Genomic DNA, 19,018 nt, shown 5'->3' with positions numbered 1-19,018 from the left:
GAAGAGAACTTGTGCTCTTGTGATTAAACAGCCTGAGTTCAAGTATTTCACATCTGAAGAACATGCTTCATCCTTTCAGAAGCACACAGACTTCTGCTCATTTTGATGAGACAAACGTAGTCAAGGATGGAAAACTGCCAACATTTTGAACTATTCTATCGAGAAGTACATCAGACAGGGTCTCTTACTTGCAAACCTGGTAATCCTATAGGGCCTGCAGAACCTGTAGGACCTGGCAAACCTTTGGGGCCCTATAAAAAGAACACAGGAGAAATACAGAATGTATAGCACCTATCCCATCAAACCCAAAACAAGCAATCTCAGAAAATACACAATAACAGCCCTCAGTTATGTATATTCATTTACATTTTGTAAGAACCCAAATCACATTACAAGATAAAATTGGAAAGTCGAAGTTACAGAGTTGAATGGTAGAGGGGAGTTTGAATTTAATAAGGAAAACAAGAACAGATAATAGCAAAATCTGACTTCTGCTTCCATAATGTGGATCGACTCACACCATTAGGAAACTGGAATTATTCAAGCTACCGGTATAAAGAAAATACACAGCCCATTAATTTGAAAAGTGTCCCTGAGAACCAATACAAGGAGAAGCACCAATTTCCAACAATATTCTTAAAAATTATAATTTCCCATATTAAATAACTTACAGAAATACCATCCAATCCAGGAAGACCATTTTCTCCCTAAAAATGAAAAGTGCATCAGTAAAAAATACCATTGTATTACTGCAAGAAACTATGAAGGGCCATAAATGCATATTTACTAGTCTAAATAGGAATATTTGCTTTACATTAGTGTTCACTTTTAGTTATGACACCAGTGTTTCCATGTTTAAATTGAAAGGCTTTAAATGGAAAGGCTCCAAAAGTCTGGAATAACGACAACCATTTTATTTACAGGCAGCAACAGAAACTGAAGTGGCATTAAAAAGTTGTATTCATTGTAAAACATCTGGAGAACACACTACAAAAACCTTCATTACAAACACTATAAATAGTTATTTCAAACAAGCTGTATTTTCCACAAACAGTGAGGTTTATATAAACAAAGATCTATTTTATTCTTACCAATGTATGGTTGCATCTATCTATCTATCTATCTATCTATCTGGGTAGAAATTTTAAAAAGTTCATCATTTTGAAAAAAAAAAAGGTCAGTGTGAGGGGTCTTACATGGCAGAAAAAAAAACCACCTTAATATTTTCTATATTTAATGAGTAATGAGGCTGCTGAATATACCACAAGAAGTTCCAAATCTTTTATAGTTTTTTGCCATGTTTAGTGCTTCTGGCAAAAACCAAAACCACTCTAAGCTGGTGAATATTTGTTTCAAAGCAACAAAGCACTAAATTTTTATATGAGAGTATTGAAGAACCTGCTCACTGTTTGGATCAATATACTGAGATCATCTTACCACAGTCTGTATTCTCTTTATAGGAAATAAAATTACAGAAATGATACAGACAGTTCAGGGCAAGGTCCTTATTAAAAAGAGAATAAAATTCTGAATTCATAGCAATAAATGATGAAATACTACGAATGGAATACAGTATTCATACATTTAAACCTTGTTGATTCTTAGTATCTCCCAGTACAAAAAACACTGGAAGGCAAGTGGGATTTCACAGGAGAAATCTTAATCTGTGCTTGCAGATCTCCTGGGCTTTTATTTCAACAGACTTGGCATGTGTGAGGATGCCACATACAGGGAAGTTCTGCATCTAAGAACAAATATGCTACCTCATGTAAATCAGGATAAGCTTACAGGAAATTCCTCATATCTATGGTTTGACACCAACAAATGAATGGTGCTAGTTTTCCACAGACAAATGAAGGACCAGAACTACTCTGAACAGTAATGGGATGAGCTGTGTCCCAGCAATCCAGCATGCAATAAACAAGATGTTTTAGTGCTGCAAAGATCAAGCAGTTTCAAGTTCTGAAACTACTCTGCATTGCCATTAAGGAATGAATGGTCTTTTTCTCTGCTCTGCCTTCAGACCTATCTAGGACACCCACATTTAACATTATGAGCAACTTAAGCTGTAGCATCAGACATGAATCCTCTGGGACATCGAAGTATTTCTCGTTCTATGTTTTCTCCTATAGCAAATCTTACCTTCATTCCTTTAAGGCTGCCTTGAGCAAAAACAGGTTCTCCTTTAAGGCCCTTTGGGCCAGGACGACCCTGATAAAAAATAAATGACAAAAGTAAATTTCTAGAAAAAAATACACTGATTTGTTTTTGAAAGAAATTAAATTCAGTATAAGGAACTTCTTGCTCCAGTAAACTACAAAAGTAGCATTGCAGTGGTATTAATAGAATTTAAGACTTCCTGGGGTTTTAGAAAAACAACACTCTGCAAACATTTTCTCTGGTATTTGCCCGCTTATATTAGATTTCCCCTTTATTTTAGGCCTTCAAAACCTTTTAAGATTCTCCCTGAATCTGTTTGACATGCTGTAATTCTCCTGTACATCTATATTATCTTTTCTGTAGCACTGAAAATGACCATATTTACATAGAAACAGTGAGACAAAAACAAAAAAAGCAACAGATTGCATGAATCTTCTGAAAAAGCAGCTGTTATAATTCTAGATGTACCCAATTTGTTTTAATCTTCATCATTCCATTCAGTTTATCCAAGGTGATTTCATGTAACTGTCACCTTAATTTGAGAGGAGTTAGCTGATCCAAGCAGCTTTCCTTGCCAAAAATAAAATCCCACAAACACCACAAAATAGAAATTTGAGCAGGAGGTACGAGTGAATCAGTTATTTTAGAAAGTCATACTTTAACTTGCTTTTGTTGCTTTGTTATTTTCAACATCACATAAACTTAAAGTCTGGATGACATGTAAAAGAGATACACGACCAAGTCCTTTTTTGTATCAGCATTCCCTAAATTGAAACATTCCAACTGGAAGATGTTTGACACATCATATTTCTTAAAAACTTCATTACGGTCCCTTTTGAGTCAGCTTGAATGTTGCTAGTGACAAAGGGACAGGGTGGTGTGGGAGCATATTGTCACAGGATCTTCATTTTAGCCTCAGAAGTTAACATTTACACAGTAAATAAGAGTGGAATTTCAATAAGAAAATGACACTGAGCTCTAAGAATACTAAGGAACTTGGGGTTATAGGATTCCTCCTAAGAACTTGGGAGTTCTTTTTCCACCACCGGTAAGAAAAGCAAATCCTGGCTTAGTGACAACAGAACACTACAATTCCCTTGGGACGTACCGGCAGCCCGGGTATGCCAGGAAATCCATCTGGCCCAGAAACACCAGGGCTCCCAATTGTTCCATTGCAGCCATCGAGGCCGGGTGGACCCCTGGGCCCAGATTGGCCAGGGTGACCCTGTGTAAAGGGAAAAAAAGAGTGGTATATAGAAAGAAATACAGGTGGTATTTTATTAACAATACTGTCCCCAGAAAACTGATGTCTTCCAAATAGCAACACAAAACAAAGGAAACAGGCAACTCCCACTCAAGTTCAGCGTATGACAGGCTGCAGTAGAACTAGGTTCTTCAGCCAGCATTGTTTATCCTCCCCAAAGCTTAATCCTAGAACATCATCTGGATTCAATTATCTTTTTCTCAAGGGATAATTTTCTGAAGTACATAACTTGTGCATGAGTACGTCCTGAGAGCACAATCTGAAATACACAGCATATGACACAGAGCACGGGTGCACCTGACAATGACAGTGGAAGTTGCTAATGTAAAAACAAAGACAAAGGCAGGTTCAGCAATACTGAGCGTTTACAATTCCAAAGTTATAGTTCCAAAGCTAAAAGTTTCACTGACTTCTCTTCCTCTCCACTGTGGATTCCTTCTTTTAATAGTTCAACAGATGTTTCAGCTCCACCATCACATCATTTAGCTTTCCTTATTATATTAAACTTTAAAGTTAGGCAAAGCAACTGGTGAAAGATCTAATGAAACCAGTAGTCTTTAAAAGCAAGTTTCTGTAATGGTCAATTGATAATCAAAAGCAGGGTAGGAAAGAGTTGTACCTAATTCTGACTTCACATCAGTTTAGCCCTGCTGTAGCTCTGTTCATTTGACTCAGCATTCTAGTGACGCAAAGGAGATAAAAATCAGAGCCTTTAGTTACTTTCTTCAGTATCACATGGGTATACATTGGCTAAACAAAAGAAGGCAAAACTGTCAGACACACTGCCCAGGCATTAAGCTACTCTTTATCCACCTTTTCATAGAAAGCAGCTCTGTGGCACTCAATGACAATGTTTTGTGGTAAGAAGAAAAATGAAATACAGGGAGTAAGAATTTGACAGGGAGTAAGTAATAGTCAGTTTTCTCTCTCTCCCCTCTGTACTCCCTGATTTCATATTCACGTTCAAGAAACGTTTGGATGTTGTGTTGAGGGATATGATTTAGCTGGGAAGTATTGGTAATGGTTGGACTGGATGATCTTCTAGGTCTTTTCCAACCTTGATAATTCTGTGATTCTGTGATATCATTCCCAGAGTATTTTTGTGTGATCCCAAAGATTCATCTTTAAGGTATGGCATTAAGCAAGTTATGACTCATGCTAGGAAAGTGAAAAATAAACAAGGATAAAATGGAGATAAACCAGAACATTACCAATCCTTCATGCTTGACACATAAAACAAATCAGATTTGTGTTGCTGAAGGTCTTCCCAGTCCAACTCAATACCATATGCTCTGACCAAACTCAGTGAGAACTCTGCAGTAAAGTCCTTTATCTAAGGATCTTAAAATGCCTTGCAAAAAAGTGAGAATGCAATAATCTTCATTTTACAGATGAGAAGCTGGGGTCACGCAGTAGCTTAGTGACTTTCCCAAGGATGCAGAGCAACCATTATTATGTAAACATTCAAACTGATCACCAGTGTCAGCTGCTACTGAAAGAGCCATTGGCCACTCACACCTACTCTTTTCTTTGCTAGCATAAGCACAGGCAGAGAATGGAAGAAACCAACAACACAGCAGAAAAATAACTATTCCTTTTCTTAATTTCAGCCAGGTGAGTTCCTTGGTCCAGTGTGGCAATTTGTGACAACAAAATGGAGAGGAGAGAGCCTAGATCTGCCCTCTGTCAGTCAATAATGTGCAAACTGAATCAATGCAAAGTGTATATACACTGCAGGATCTAGGCAGCTCACCTAGGCAGACATAAACTTGAACGTAAGAAGGCCTCAGGACATAGAATGAAGTCATCCCAAAAGCATTAGCTAAAGGCATCACTGTGTATGGTACCAGTAGCCCTGATGATTAAGCCTGCTGGTCAAAGCACCCACTTGTGGCATGCAAGCCGGGGACACACCAGGCCCCAAACAAGTGACACGAAAAGGCTGAAGCACCAATTTATTGCCACTTATATTTGTTTCTTATAACTTACTTAATTTGGTTCCCAAATCTGGAACAGATCAGTGGCAAGCCACCTTCTTCCATCCATACAGTATGTCATAGCCAAGAGCAGCAAGTCTCTGATGCAACAGGCTGTGACTGCAGAGGAAGGCCAGAGTGGTTGACTCCTATGAGGTCCTTCCCTTTGTTTACAGCAACAATACAGAAGCTATGTGAATAGCACATGTATCTGGTTACAACATAAGTTGGCCAACTGCAGGGTTTAGGGAAGCTGAGCCAACATCTGCCCCTCAAACAGATGAGGAACCAAGCTGCTGAGCCTCCAGGGGTGGCCAAAAGCCAGCTGTGGCAGGCAGCTAACCAATGGGCATCATGTCTTGGGAAATGCTTTGGGCACAACCTCCTAAACCTTGGCCAATACAGTGTCCAAGAGGCTCAAAAGACTTGGATATCCCTTTAATATGTGAGGAGTGCTCACAAAGAGGATACAAATCATGCTGAATACAGTGACTGCTTGTGTGTATTAAACACATCTGTGGCCCTGTCACTTAATCCCACGGCATCCATGTCCATGATTCTGAGCCAAAGCATGACATAGATGGACACACAGACACACGTTGTCTCTTTTGCTCTAGAAGAAAAACATGAGATTTCCTACTTTCTGGCTACTGTGTAATCAGAATTCATTATGCTTTGTTTAAAGAATCTTATCTGTGGCAATACTGAGCATGCACCACAAGCTTCCTCAAGAATAAGTCACAAAAATAGGGCTGAAATGAAGCTTTTCTACAGGAATTTAAAACTATAATTAAAACAGCTGTTTTTACCTAAAAAACAGTAGTTAGTTTCACTCTACTAATTCTATGAGTTCCACTCCATTTACTCATTCTCAGTTCCTCCAATTCCTGTGTTAGACATATCAGCTCAGCTCAGGCACCTCAACTGACTAAGGTGAAGAAACAGCTTTTACAGTTGTTAACTTAGGACACGGCAGAGAAACTAGTTTACAAACCTGCACTAAGAACAGGCTGGAGAAATTACTCGCGCTCTCTGTTCTCACAAAAGGGGGCATTCCTTAGGAGACAGATAAGGAAATCTGAACCATTCATCTAGGCTCTTGCTTTATCTGACTCTCTTGCATACACTAATGCTGTGATCCCAAGCGACCTCTCTTCTAAATCAAACAGGCTTAGCACAAAGGCCATCCCAACAGGAGAGCTCAACAAATATTTAAAAATAGGGAAACAAATGCAATGAAGGGTGAACACAAAACTAATTGAATAAGCAGGTTCATGGATTACTACAGCAAAGTGGCCTCTTTACAGCCTTGCCAAGTGCTTGTATTTCCTCTAGGAGGGACACAAAATAGGGAAATTCGCCTCTCCATGTAACTCTAACTTTCATTGCACAGACACGTACTTATTCTTCACAGAAATACTTCTTTCTAGAACTCTTTGGATAGTTCATGAAAAGCTATATGCATCCCCAGCTTCAGCCCTCACCAGGGGTGTCCTTGAATCTTGTCCTATGGGAAAAAATAAACTTCCCGAGTAGGGATAAGGATTTGACAGTTTCCTCTGCACTGTGACACAGAAGGGCGAGCAATAAACACATGCTGCTGCTGTATTTGCTAGGTTAAAAGGATTAGTCAGGCCAGCTGCAACAACACGATTTACTTGCCACCAGTATTGCCCGGGGAAATTCTATGGAACACCATTTCCATTAAGGTCAACAGTAGGATACTCCTTTGAATTACAGTCTTGCAGTCTTTTGGCCACAATCAAAATATACCTGCCCACATCTAGATACCTGCAGGCTCAAAAGGCACTCTCTTCATGTTTGGATGTTAATTCTTGTACAGAGATAGTGATATAAGACCTGACCACCAGTGTAATGGTGCTAGAGTTTAGTGTGTAGTATCCTTTAAGTAAAGAAAATTCACTCACTAAGTGATACAATTAAAGATTTCTAAGAAACTACTGGTTAAATACTACCTCTTAAATTCTTACTTCTCATACTTCTCTCTTAAATATATCAGCACACATATAGTTTCTCTCCTTTGCTCTGCATTTCACACAAATATGCAATGTGCATCAGTTTGTGTACATTTCACAACAAACCTAAGCTACTCCTTATCCTGAAATGCGACTGGCAAAAATGTAAATATTTTCTCAAGCAGTGGTGTTTGCTATTTTCACCCAGAATGGAAGCATTTGTCTCAATGGCTAGAATGTAAACAATATGTATTAGTTACCCTGCCCCCTTTTTCTGTCCTGCAGTTGTAACAAAGAAGAGCCAAAGGTGAGCATTTCACTGTTCATAAGCAGCAAAACCTACCTCTTTCTCATTGACCCACCCACTCAATATTGCAAAGGAGACAGAGTATATCCACATATGCTAGAAGCTTTGAATTCTCTCATCTGCCTCCCCACTCTCTCCTTGGAATGCCTGATGCTGCCAGCTACCTGGCAGTGGTTTTCGCTATATCTCTATCCTTCCCTTATTGTTGGGAATCCCCTTTCTCCAGAGCCTCATCTGAAAAAATACCCTGAGAACAGCATGTTCCCACAGTGTGTTCAATTAAATTAAGTATTATGGGAACAGCTTGTTCTCCTCAGAGCTAGAGAGTTAGTTGGCTGGTGGGAAAAGAAAAAAATAGCAGCAAGGGAGTAGAGCAGGAGAGAAAACAGGCGAGGATGAACTGAGGGACAGAAGGGGCCAAGTAGGAACTGCAATTCAACGAGCTCCTTCATGGGGCCAACAGTGCATTTTCAGCCAACCTATCAAAACAATTCAGTGTTTGATAGGAAGTCAGAAAACACAGCTCAACTGTGATGAAGCTCTTGGCCAGCTGAGAATGTAAGGTAGATGGGCAAGAGAGTAAGAGTGCTCAGAAGCACAAGCTTACAGTAGGGAAAATATCATTAAGAAAGGAAAAATAATTCTAATATCAGGAGAAAGCAGAACTAGCTAAATAGTGCTGAGAGAACAAGGAAATCTGGAGCAACTTCTAAAGCTGGCGCAGCTAAAAAGTCCTCCGAGGCAAATAATTTCTAACACATCTTTCCAAGAATCACTGTGGAGAACCAAAGCAAAAGAGAGCTCATCAAAATACTCCAGGCATATAATTTTCAGTATGATGTAAAAAACAACTACTAGAAATTTCAAGTTGTAAAGAAATGAACCAAAAGCTCCTCATCGTCAGGGAAAGTAGCTACCAGCTCCTATCACATGGCAAATGCAGTACTTACCTCTTTCTTGGTTTAGGTTTCTGAAAGGGTCAGATATAAGCCAGTACTAGAACCTAATCTGGAAGCAAGAATTCTTTGGAGGCCTCAGCCCTAATCACTGTTTCAGTTCACATCATAGCAAAAGAAGATTGAAGGTGATCTGATAATAGTTATCACATACAAGAAGGCTACTGCAAAGAAAACTGGAACAATCTGCACCCTGTGCCCACAACAAGCAAGATAAGAACTAACTGCAGTATAAACTGCAGCATGAAAGACTGAAGAGAGGGAACTGGCTTTTTTTTTTTCAAACAGACAAACTAGAGTCTCCATCACTACACAGTATGAAGAGCTGCCATTTCCCTCCAGAGAGAAGAGACATTCAAGTGACTTAATTTTACATATGCAAACTCACTGGGATCCCATTGATGCCTTGAAATCCTGGAACTCCCATTGAACCCTGAAATAAAAATGAGAACACATTATATTTCTCTTTATCAACCTCTATATTTCAGTCACTGGTGAGGTACTTTTCAGTCCAACATTTCCAGTCTTGGACTTCAACTTTCAATACTAAAAGGAGCAAACTCTCTCATGTAGATTCTCTCTGACCACAGAGGTCACTGAAAATATAAACTGAACATCTGAGCTTGATTAGATGCCAAATGAGTGTTTCAGGAATGTTTTAATCAGGCAATTTAAAGGAAAAATATAACCTCCTATTGCACATCTGGGGAAAATAAGATGCCAGAAACATAAGCAATTCAGTGTAAACTTAACTTTCAGTGAGACGCTTGATCTTTCAAGAGTTTCAGTAAGCCTTACAGGTTCTTCTGTCTGTATTTTTATACCTCCATCCAGGGATAAGTAGGCAACTGTATTAATTTCAGATCACCTCTGACTGAGTTGCAAGGGAATATCACTTTGTTAGCTCTACTGCTCTACTCTGGATAATAGTAGAACAGGCATAGTATGAGCAGAACGCCCACCTGAAATTATTCTTGCTTTGGAAAGGTAAAGTATATTGCTTCTATAAAGTGGATGAAGGTAGAATCTAACTGTATGTTGGTATTCTATATGCAGCCATTTGAACAGAGAGAGAAGAAGTTCTGGAGTAGATAAAGGACTATTTCAGGGCAAATTAATTGGTTCCAGTTGTTAGAGGCTAGTTCCAATCCCAGATTTCTATCTCTTCCAAAATCTTTGTTTATTGACTTCAGTGTTATCTGCTAGAATTGTGAAATATCAGTCATATCATTGTCAGTTTACCATGTTCTCTGCCTTATGAGAAAGGATGACTGGAACTTCAATGTGTTGACTAGCATTAAGCAAAAGGAGAGTGTAACTCTGCACTATACTATACAGTTGGACACAATGAGTCTTCAGTGCTCAACCCAAAACACACAATGCAAACACATGCCTAGAGCACAATGTAAACTTCCCTTAAGGTAAACTACCTTCCTGAATCCACTCTGCATCAGTGAAAGTATTTGTTCATACTTTCACTGACTCTTCTGCCAAGTCTGAACACTTCCTTTGCTACTTCCTAAGAAGAAACAGCCGATCAAGCAGATTAAGCACACTTGCTACTGTGCTTAATCATCCTATGAAGAGGATACTGAGCTGACATCTATAAAAGGGTCCAAGATGTTCTTTATACATTCAAACACAGATCAAACATAACAACATATCTATTGCAGGGGAAAAAGAAAATTCCTTCTTGAACCTACCTTGTTGCCTTTGTGTCCAGCTGGTCCAGGGGGGCCCACTGCTCCTCTCTCACCTTTTGCTCCTGGCAAACCTTCTGGACCAGTAAATCCAGGAGCACCTATCGGTCCTTGAATCCCAACTGGTCCGGGTCGACCCTAAAATACAACAAAAAAGAAGTCAATACACCATGCTCATAAACTTTCATTTGCTCCATCCAGCTTAATCTTCAGCATAACCTGATATCTTGATGTGCTAGATTAGTTAGGACTAAAGTTTTTTTCTTGTATTTTCAGATAAAAATTGTATTTAGATGTATTTCAGATAAATAACGAGTAACAGAAATCTTCCCTTTATTTCTGAAAGATGTAACGGTACCCATATTGCTGTAGAATTGTGATAAAACAACAGTATTTTGTGACAAAGCTGGCTACTGCTTATGAAATTTGCAAACTCTTTTTCCAAGGTGCAAAATACAAGAAGCATTTTTGTTTATGCTTTAGTTCAAGTACAACAGAAAGACAAAACAAGATGCAAGAAGTGAGCAGGTCACATGCAGGCAGAAAATGCAGTTCGGATTATTTGAGACTAGGGCCACGGTTGGCTCAAGACAAGACTTCCACAGTGAATTAACTTATATTCCACATGGATTACCTTCTAGTCAGGATGTGTATTTTGACCCAAGTGCAAGAGAAGGTGCAATGACACACCATTGCCTGAAGAGGGCAACATTTTCTAAAACTGCAGAGACTCATATGAGACTGATGTACTTCTATTGTTCTATCACCGCAGAGATGTGCAGAGTAGTCTGCGACTTGCTTATTTAGCAGAACAATGCTGTAGAAATAGCGCCGTAGGCGCTCTGTTTTTTTCTTAGCCTCAGAAGCTGCCACATGACAGCTGAATACTTACCACACAGTTTTGTGTTAACATTTTTACACTTCTCAGTTCATTTTGAAAGAATCTGAAATAGATTAACAGATTCTAAGATCCCACAGTATTGGTAGAAATTGGCAGTTTAGGACTATGCTTTCTAGTAGCAAGATATGGAGTGTGATAGATAAAATGATCCATGCAAAGAATCAAGCCTGGCGTTAGAAGATACAGAATGGAGGAAGAAGTTCATAAGAGAATACATCCTCCTTTCAGTTCTCTAGTGCTCGTGTCCATGGCATTGTATTTCTCTTCTATTTTCCTCACTCCTTAAAACAGCAAAAGGAATGCAGCTCCCTGCTGCATGGGTTTTAATAATCTCAGCTGGAGACATACAAAGTCTTCACTCCATGCCTTGGCAGGTAGAAGAATTCACTGCTAGTTTAAAAATGCATTTTTTACATGTTAATAATCAAGTGAATAGAAAAAATCTTTTTCCGGGGTTATTTTTATGCCCACTTAGGCTAAAATGTTACATCCCATGTAATGCTCTCTTGAAGCAGTTTCCTTATAAACTTCAGCAGTTCCCTCACGTCACTCTCTATTGTGATTGTTCCATCTCAGTCTTTAACAGAGGTCAAGTACAGTTGTTTCACATTTCATACCTTTTCTGCACAGACATGACACATATTGTGAACTTCCAGGGTCACAGGCTCCCATCTGAAAAGGTTTTTCAGTTGATTACTTTTCACTTTTTTCACTTTGGGATAATTATCAATGGAATCCTTTATATTGGAACCAAGTGATCATAGCATTAATCCCCAACTCTTCAGTGGTCCTTGGCAACCACGCAAAACAAGAAACACGCTGTGAAAATCACATGCTTTGTTCACGCTGTTGGTCTCAGCTTTAACTTTCCAAGGCATTCAGAGTATTGCAGGCAATGCTTCGCTTACAAGTGTGGGCTGTGAACAGCTCAAGGCAATGCAGCCGTGCAGACACCTATACTGAGCAGGCCAGCCACCAGCCTTGAGGGCAACAGCACCCAAAGCCCACCGAGATCTCTAAGGAAAATACACAGAATTCCTCAACCACTTGAATTGTTAACACTGTTGTATTTAATTAGTTTGCCTATTTAATGACTCTGTTTCATGATGACTGGAAGCAATAGCTATGAAAATTTTAGGAGGTTTTTTGTTTTGCACTGCTGCAGATGACTGAGATAAGTATATCCAGGGGACGCAGAAAGGATGAGAAACTGTGAGTTCTGCCTGTGCCTAGCTCTGGAGCTGACAGAAGAAATAAGCATGTTCTGAGTGGGGTCAGGTAAAAAGCTCTCTTCTGACTTGGTACCATACAAGAGATTTTAACAGCACTTGAAGATTCTGCCCAGAATCTTCAAGTTAGATCACCACAAACCATAAAGACACAGTAAAGTGCTTCTAATCTCTCTGATAATGTGATTATGCCATGATAATCAGGCTCTCAAGAATTCCTACTGTTTCTTTTGAAGTCTGTGTGGATGGAAATCATATTTTCTATGCTGAAACAAAGGACTTTGCAGCTAAAGAAGCCGTGCTTTTCGTCACTCAGCAGCACTCCCATGACCTGTCCCAAGACAAAAGTGCTGTGAAGAGCAGGCACTGAAGAAGAGCTATGCAGGAGCAATGCCAGGGGAAGAGGACAACAAAGACTCAGGTTTTCCCACAAGGTAAACTCACAAGGTTCAGTGATTTCAGTGAGTTTACACTGCAGTGTGTGCCTCACCTTCACTGTGCTTTGGCACCAGGATTGTTCTTACTTCTCATTTAGCCCAAGGATAAAAAGAACAAACAGCTCTTTGCAGTGAGGACAAGACTAATCACCAAATGTGAACTGTATCAAAAAGAAACATCAGAAAATCAACAGAGCCCTCCGTTTTTAGTCATATGTATCATAGTCCAGTGGCCTGTAGAAAACTCATTAGGAACTGAACAAAATGGAACTCCCCAGGTGCCATGAGGTAAGGCCAGTTGGGTGGGTAATGGGGGAGTCTCTATGGAATTCACTGGTGTACCGATGAATAGTTTCTCCATTGTCCCTACCCATTTTGCCAGCTTTAATACCCCACAGAAATTTTCGCCCACTGCAGCAGAGCTGCTACACATAACACTGCAAATTCCAAACATTCTTTTTTTTTTTTCCCAACCCAAAGCATCTCTTAACTTAGAGAATCAAGTGCAAATCTGTTCCATCTTTCACTGTGCAATGGAATACAGGTAGCAGAGGTACAGAACCACCAAACAAGCCTCTTATTTCAGGGACAAAAAAAATAATACAAGCGCCTGCCTACCCAAGGGGCAGATCTGCTAGCCTTCCTCATTACCAGACATTAATTTAGTGTCTCATCAGCAAAAAAGGGTGCTGAAACTCAGAAAGCTGGACAAGCTGGTTACTTTGATTACAAAATGCTACTCATCAAGTCAGGCAGACCAGCTTCAGTCTGTTTGCAGACTTCTGTGTTTCAAAGAAAAAACATTATTATTAAGTAGAATAAAGATCCACAGTACATAAAAGGCCACTGAATTTAAAGATGCTCATGCTTTCCCAAGCTAATGCACTATCTATCTATCAGACAGATTAAGGATGTTTTCTGTAACATGGCTTTTGACTTCTGATCTAGCACAGCAGTAAGCTGTACAGAATTCCAAGTTCCTTCTTGTCAAGCAGAACTCAGTGACCACGGTCCTTAAAAGGGTCTTATTCACCTTTTTTTCCTTCATCCAGCATTTCCTCCAAACAGTGTGTCAGAGAGAAAGATTTACTTTACAGGTACATGGTTTGTAGTCTAAAGCATCTATTACATTAAGGTAAAACAAAGAACCAACCATTAGTCTTTATGGAATTAGAAATGCAAGTTCCTATATCCTCAGTATGAGGTGCAGAGTCTAGCTTAAAACTCAGAAGGAAGATTTACGTGCCCTGAGTCCCACATTGTGCAAAAAGACCTGTGCAAAGGATGGTCCTTTGAGATGCATGCTCACACAGGTCAGTAGCATGTAAGTGTATTTATTCCTTACCCCTTTAAATCACAGTTATTCACCTTAACAAGGGATGTTGCATTACAAAGATGACACAAGATCAACTCAACAAGCTCAGGTGAAGTGATTGCAAGTGACGTATCACAGCAAGGCAGCGGTGTCCATTTGCATGTAAGGTCCTCTTAGAGGCATGACCCTTGAGTCAACCAGTCCTTTTTCTAGGCCTCCAATTTCTCCCCTTCCCCTCTCATACAGGATTCCTGCAGCAGTGGTTATCTCCAGCCTGACATGCACCACCTAGCACAAGAAGCCCCAGTCTCATCTGGGGCCTCACAGCTCTACTACAATAACAGTAATTACTGATGAAAAACCCTTCAATATTTTCCTAAATTACAGGTTAGTGTCATGCTTGCATTCCAGTATAAGACATTATTTTCCCCACTGAAAAATGCTTTGTACTTTTAAAGAAAACTATTCTCCAAGTCTTCCACAAACCCAGAAACTCTTGCTCAGAATGGCTTCTGTATTTCTAGCACATACCTTGCTCTTCTACACAGCTTCTTTTATCTGCATGATAAGGACAATATATATATATATAATCCACGCAGCAAACTTGTTTCTTTCAGTATCTTCCCAAAAACCTCTTAGCCCTTCTCTTTGATAACCCCCCTTTGGTTTTTTCAGAAGGTAGGGTGTCAGAGTAATTATTTTTTTAAATTTTATTTATTACAAGAAAAGAAATATTATTCCTGTATCATGTGGAATTCTTAAGTTTCATGGCTGATTATGGAAGTTTTCTGTTACTGAGAAACAGAGCTTGGCACATAACACTGCAGAGTGCCAAGGCTGCGCTGGTCATCCCAGGAGTAATCTTTTAACACAGTAATGAGCAGCTGCAAGCTGTTTCTCATAATAATTTCCAATTTTAGTTCACGTGATAACAGAAGTATTTTTGGAAGTAGAACTTCTTTCTATTAAACCAGACTAAATGTGACCACAAGTAGAAAAATCTATGTATATACATATGGCTTTACATACTATTTCTGACGTTTAAAAACAAACAAAACAAGAAAACAACACTTTAATTCTAATAAATGACTTGCTTCCTTAATCCCATACTTTAGTAACAAATACAGTTACAAATGAAGGTTTACCACAGAGCTTGCATACACAGCCTGGACATAAAAACATATCTTTATTTAAGCTGGATATTTAAATCTCTGAAAAGTATGTTCTTTGTGCCCCATTTCCAGTTAAAAAGCATTATGGAACATGTTGATCCAATCAGTCCCACATATTTGCTATTTCTGTTTATAGCACACACAGAGACCACATACTGTAGTCTTTCTCCCCCACCATGGACAATGTCAGGAGTGACTCAGCGTTAAGTCTAAGTACTTGCTCCATTTTATACTCTGCAAACTTTAAAGAAACTCCTTAAAAGAAAACCTAGGAGTCAAAAGAAAGAAAGAAAGAAAGACTAACTCAAATTGCTTTTTTTTTTTTTTTTTTCTTTGATGTACTGCAATCTCTGGCTCTGGGGTAGATAAGACAGTAGAAGCACACGGAAAGGCTCCAGGCAACAGAGAACAGACAATGCACTATCAGGCAGGCTCGTGGGCTGCACCTTCTCTCTGAGCAATGCCAAGTCCTGGCAACAGCTTTCCTGCACCTAGCACCAAGTGTCATAAAAAGGCACAACAGGAGCCTAAGGGCACTATTTGTAGGGATTTTATTATTATTATTATTATTATTATTATTTTAAGATAAAGAACGGGTAGTGGGATTTACAAAGTATGGTGGTGCCTATGTTGTATCTCAGCTAAATAAATAACAGTTGTAAGGAAGTTACGAGTTGAAACTTACTTTAAGGGGCTATACTATAAACTTGAATGGCCTTGACTTGCTTCTACCAAAGGCATAAATTTGAGTGAAAGCCATATTTCAGAAGAAGCTGTAAGAGTTATTATGGCTTGCAGACAATATTGGAGAGAAATATTCCAGAGTATCGCATCTGAGGTGATCACCCCTGAATCCCCCAGCTTACCCACTGTTTGTTTAAGCTAATCGGCCAGCAGCCCCCAGGCAGCCTTGCTCAGGTGATTTGTTTGTCTGTTGGTCTTTTTTTTTGTCTTGAACTTTTCACTTCTTGCCACAGTAAGTGTAAGAGTTTTTTTTGGTGAGCCTTCTCTACTTTAAGCTCAAAGGGCAAAGTTAGGTTCCTACACAAACAGAGCACAGCACATGTAGGCAGCATATGAAAACTGACAACTGCACTACTTGGAAATCAGGCGTGCAGAAGTCTGGCAGGGCAACTGAGGAAACAGAGCATGAGGCAGAAGGTGAGCAGCAGCAGGCAAGAATTGCTCCCCACACCTCTTGGAGCTCTGGCACAATGCTACGCTCATTAACATTCCAAAAAGTAGGCTTATATTGAAAGGATGTGTTACACAATTATGAAATCTTAGTAAAAAAAAAATTGCAGGGAGGCCTAGCTGACTTCAATTTGCTTATGAACTAAGCATTTCTTCTGTAACAAAAGAACACAGCACAGCCAAGGGTTTGAATGGTTTATGGGATTTTATGGTCTTTTGCAACCTCAGTTCATCTCCTCTCCCTCAACTCTTCGGTGCCTAATCTCTAAAATATGTCTTAGAAAGCCTCTACAGTTCCCCGACCTATTCACTTAGGACAGCAGCTGTCATAACATTTTCCTGCCCCTTAACTGAAGGAAGGGCATTTCTGAATATTATCTACACCTCTTGACAACAGCACAAGACATGAGCTGAATTTTAATACAATAGAGTTAGTTACTTTGGAAGGAAATACAGGGTTTCTCTAGGACCTCTTTCCATCCTCCCGCTGGCAAAAAGCGGAACACAAACAAGTAGCTCTTGCTGAGAACACGGCTGCAGGAAATGCTGGCTAGCAGCTCCTTGGTGATCAGTGCCTACAGCAGGAGATAGGGAAGGATAGGAAGAGGCTCAGATCCTCCAGCAATGTTGGCTTTGCTTGCAGACTTTGTCTCTAGCCAGACCAATCTGCAGATGCTGCTGCTTCTTAGTGATATCAAAGGCCTCTGGGGAAAACTAAAGTCATGGTGACTTCATGGGCTTCTACAGAACAATCACATTTCTCTGGTTAGCAAGTTGTATCAGGAGTACTGACCATGACACCACAGCTTCTAATTCCCTCCAAGATATGCCCTTCATTACACAGCTTCTCCAAGGACCTTCTATGAGGTCACGACAAAAGAAGAAGATGGGGTATTGTGTTTTGTTTCCCTTCCACTTGGCCCTAGCGCTCAACAAACCAGAAGAGTCCAATGGTTTTCCAAAGAGCTGCTCACCCGAACAGCAAACAGCTACAATGAACTTCATGCTACCTCCCCCTCTGGCTGGCATTTCCAAGCTGCCTTCTTCATGGACTCAAGTGACAGAAGATTCATTGTTGCAAAAAATGTTGTCAGTAGAAAATTAGCCTTATTGAACAGGGTACTGAACAAGTGAAATCTTGCCAGTGTGGGTCCTGTTAAGGCTATTAAAGGGACATTGTATCTAGAAAAGCAGGACGGGTTCAGCCACATGCTGAAGCCACACAGACTCCAAATCTCCCGAGGGTCTGCTGCGCCCAGATTTGTTAATATGCTTTGGGCTCCTCTCCAGCTCTTTCTTTTGCAACAAACCCAAATATCAGTTTTTTAATTCCTCCTGTATACACAGCCTGTAAGAAGGTGGTGTTTCCCCAGAGGGATGGGGGCAAGGAGCAGATTTAGCAGCACAAATGCCCACACCACTGTTTTCCAAGCACCAGTGCTCCTCAGCTGGCTTTGACATATTCCACGAAGGCACAGGCTGTAAGAATAGTCTATTCACCAAGAGAGCTGCCATTCAAATCTCTCAGTAGCGAGGAAGCAGGAAGAACTGCAGAGCTCAGATAATGCTTTGCCCATCAGCCTTTACAGCAACTCTCAAGGATACGTGGGATTTAAAAATAAGAAAAAGAAAGAAAAGAAAGACTAATAGCAATGAAGGAAGTGATAATTGCTAATAAGCATGTAACAAAAAGCACCTCATCACTGGCTCAGTTTTTAATGATGCATTAATAGCTTTCTGCTATATATTAATGGTAAATATTAAGAGCTTTCTGCTCTTTTTTCTGAATGGGAATTGAAAACCAAGCATGGCCAGGACATGCTCTGCTCCCCAGTAACACAGGGATAAGGAGATAACAGATAAGGAATGGACCAAAGGCATGAGACTATACAGTGGGATGAAGAGATGGAAAAGGAATTACGGAAGCCACTTCTGCTCTGCAGATGATACAAAGAGCTTTCTATTTCCCTCATGCTGTGGGAACAGAGCCTGTCCTCTTGTGCTGGAACTTCCCCAAACATGACTTTCAGTGAGTTCAGAAAGGAATGAAGATGAAGAAACTAGTAATGAAAGATGAAAACCCTTAAGGCTACAGAGCTCTAGTGATAACTTACCTTACTTACTTTTCTGTCCTTTCTAAAGGGCCTCCTTATGCTAAAGGCAAGAAAACAGTTCACAAACCTTTTAGGGAAACTTCACTCACTGGTGCTCTTCATTGCAGTTCCAGCTACAGGTAAGTTGTTCCCAGCTTTGGTTTCTATCAGCAACTTAACTAAGTTCCCAGTCTATTTAAACTGTGACAGATAACATTTCTACAAGTTGAATCCGAGACCAGTAATTTAAGAGTAACTTTACAGAGGCAGCCACATGGAGAAGAACATGCAGACTTACAAGGACAATTGAAAAAATGACAGCGAAAGACTTCTGGCAA

General features: G+C 39.9%; 1 protein-coding gene across 1 annotated transcript in view; it reads right to left on the bottom strand.

Annotated features, from left to right (window-relative positions):
- COL4A6 (collagen type IV alpha 6 chain) overlaps positions 1-19,018 on the bottom strand; it is a 111,419-nt gene that overhangs the window by 30,197 nt on the left and 62,204 nt on the right. Inside the window, exons 4-9 of the mRNA XM_015860480.3 lie at positions 10,343-10,477; positions 9,028-9,072; positions 3,269-3,385; positions 2,143-2,211; positions 672-707; positions 189-251 (exon numbers count right to left, since the gene is read on the bottom strand). Of these exons, the coding sequence (XP_015715966.2) occupies positions 189-251; positions 672-707; positions 2,143-2,211; positions 3,269-3,385; positions 9,028-9,072; positions 10,343-10,477 (465 nt within the window). The remainder of the gene's footprint in view (positions 1-188; positions 252-671; positions 708-2,142; positions 2,212-3,268; positions 3,386-9,027; positions 9,073-10,342; positions 10,478-19,018) is intronic.

Source organism: Coturnix japonica, chromosome 4, assembly GCF_054131305.1.
Source record: "Coturnix japonica strain WE chromosome 4, WE-NBRP24, whole genome shotgun sequence".
Lineage (NCBI taxonomy): Eukaryota > Metazoa > Chordata > Aves > Galliformes > Phasianidae > Coturnix > Coturnix japonica.
Note: the sequence above shows the minus strand (reverse complement) of the source record. Positions and strands in the feature narration are given on the sequence as shown.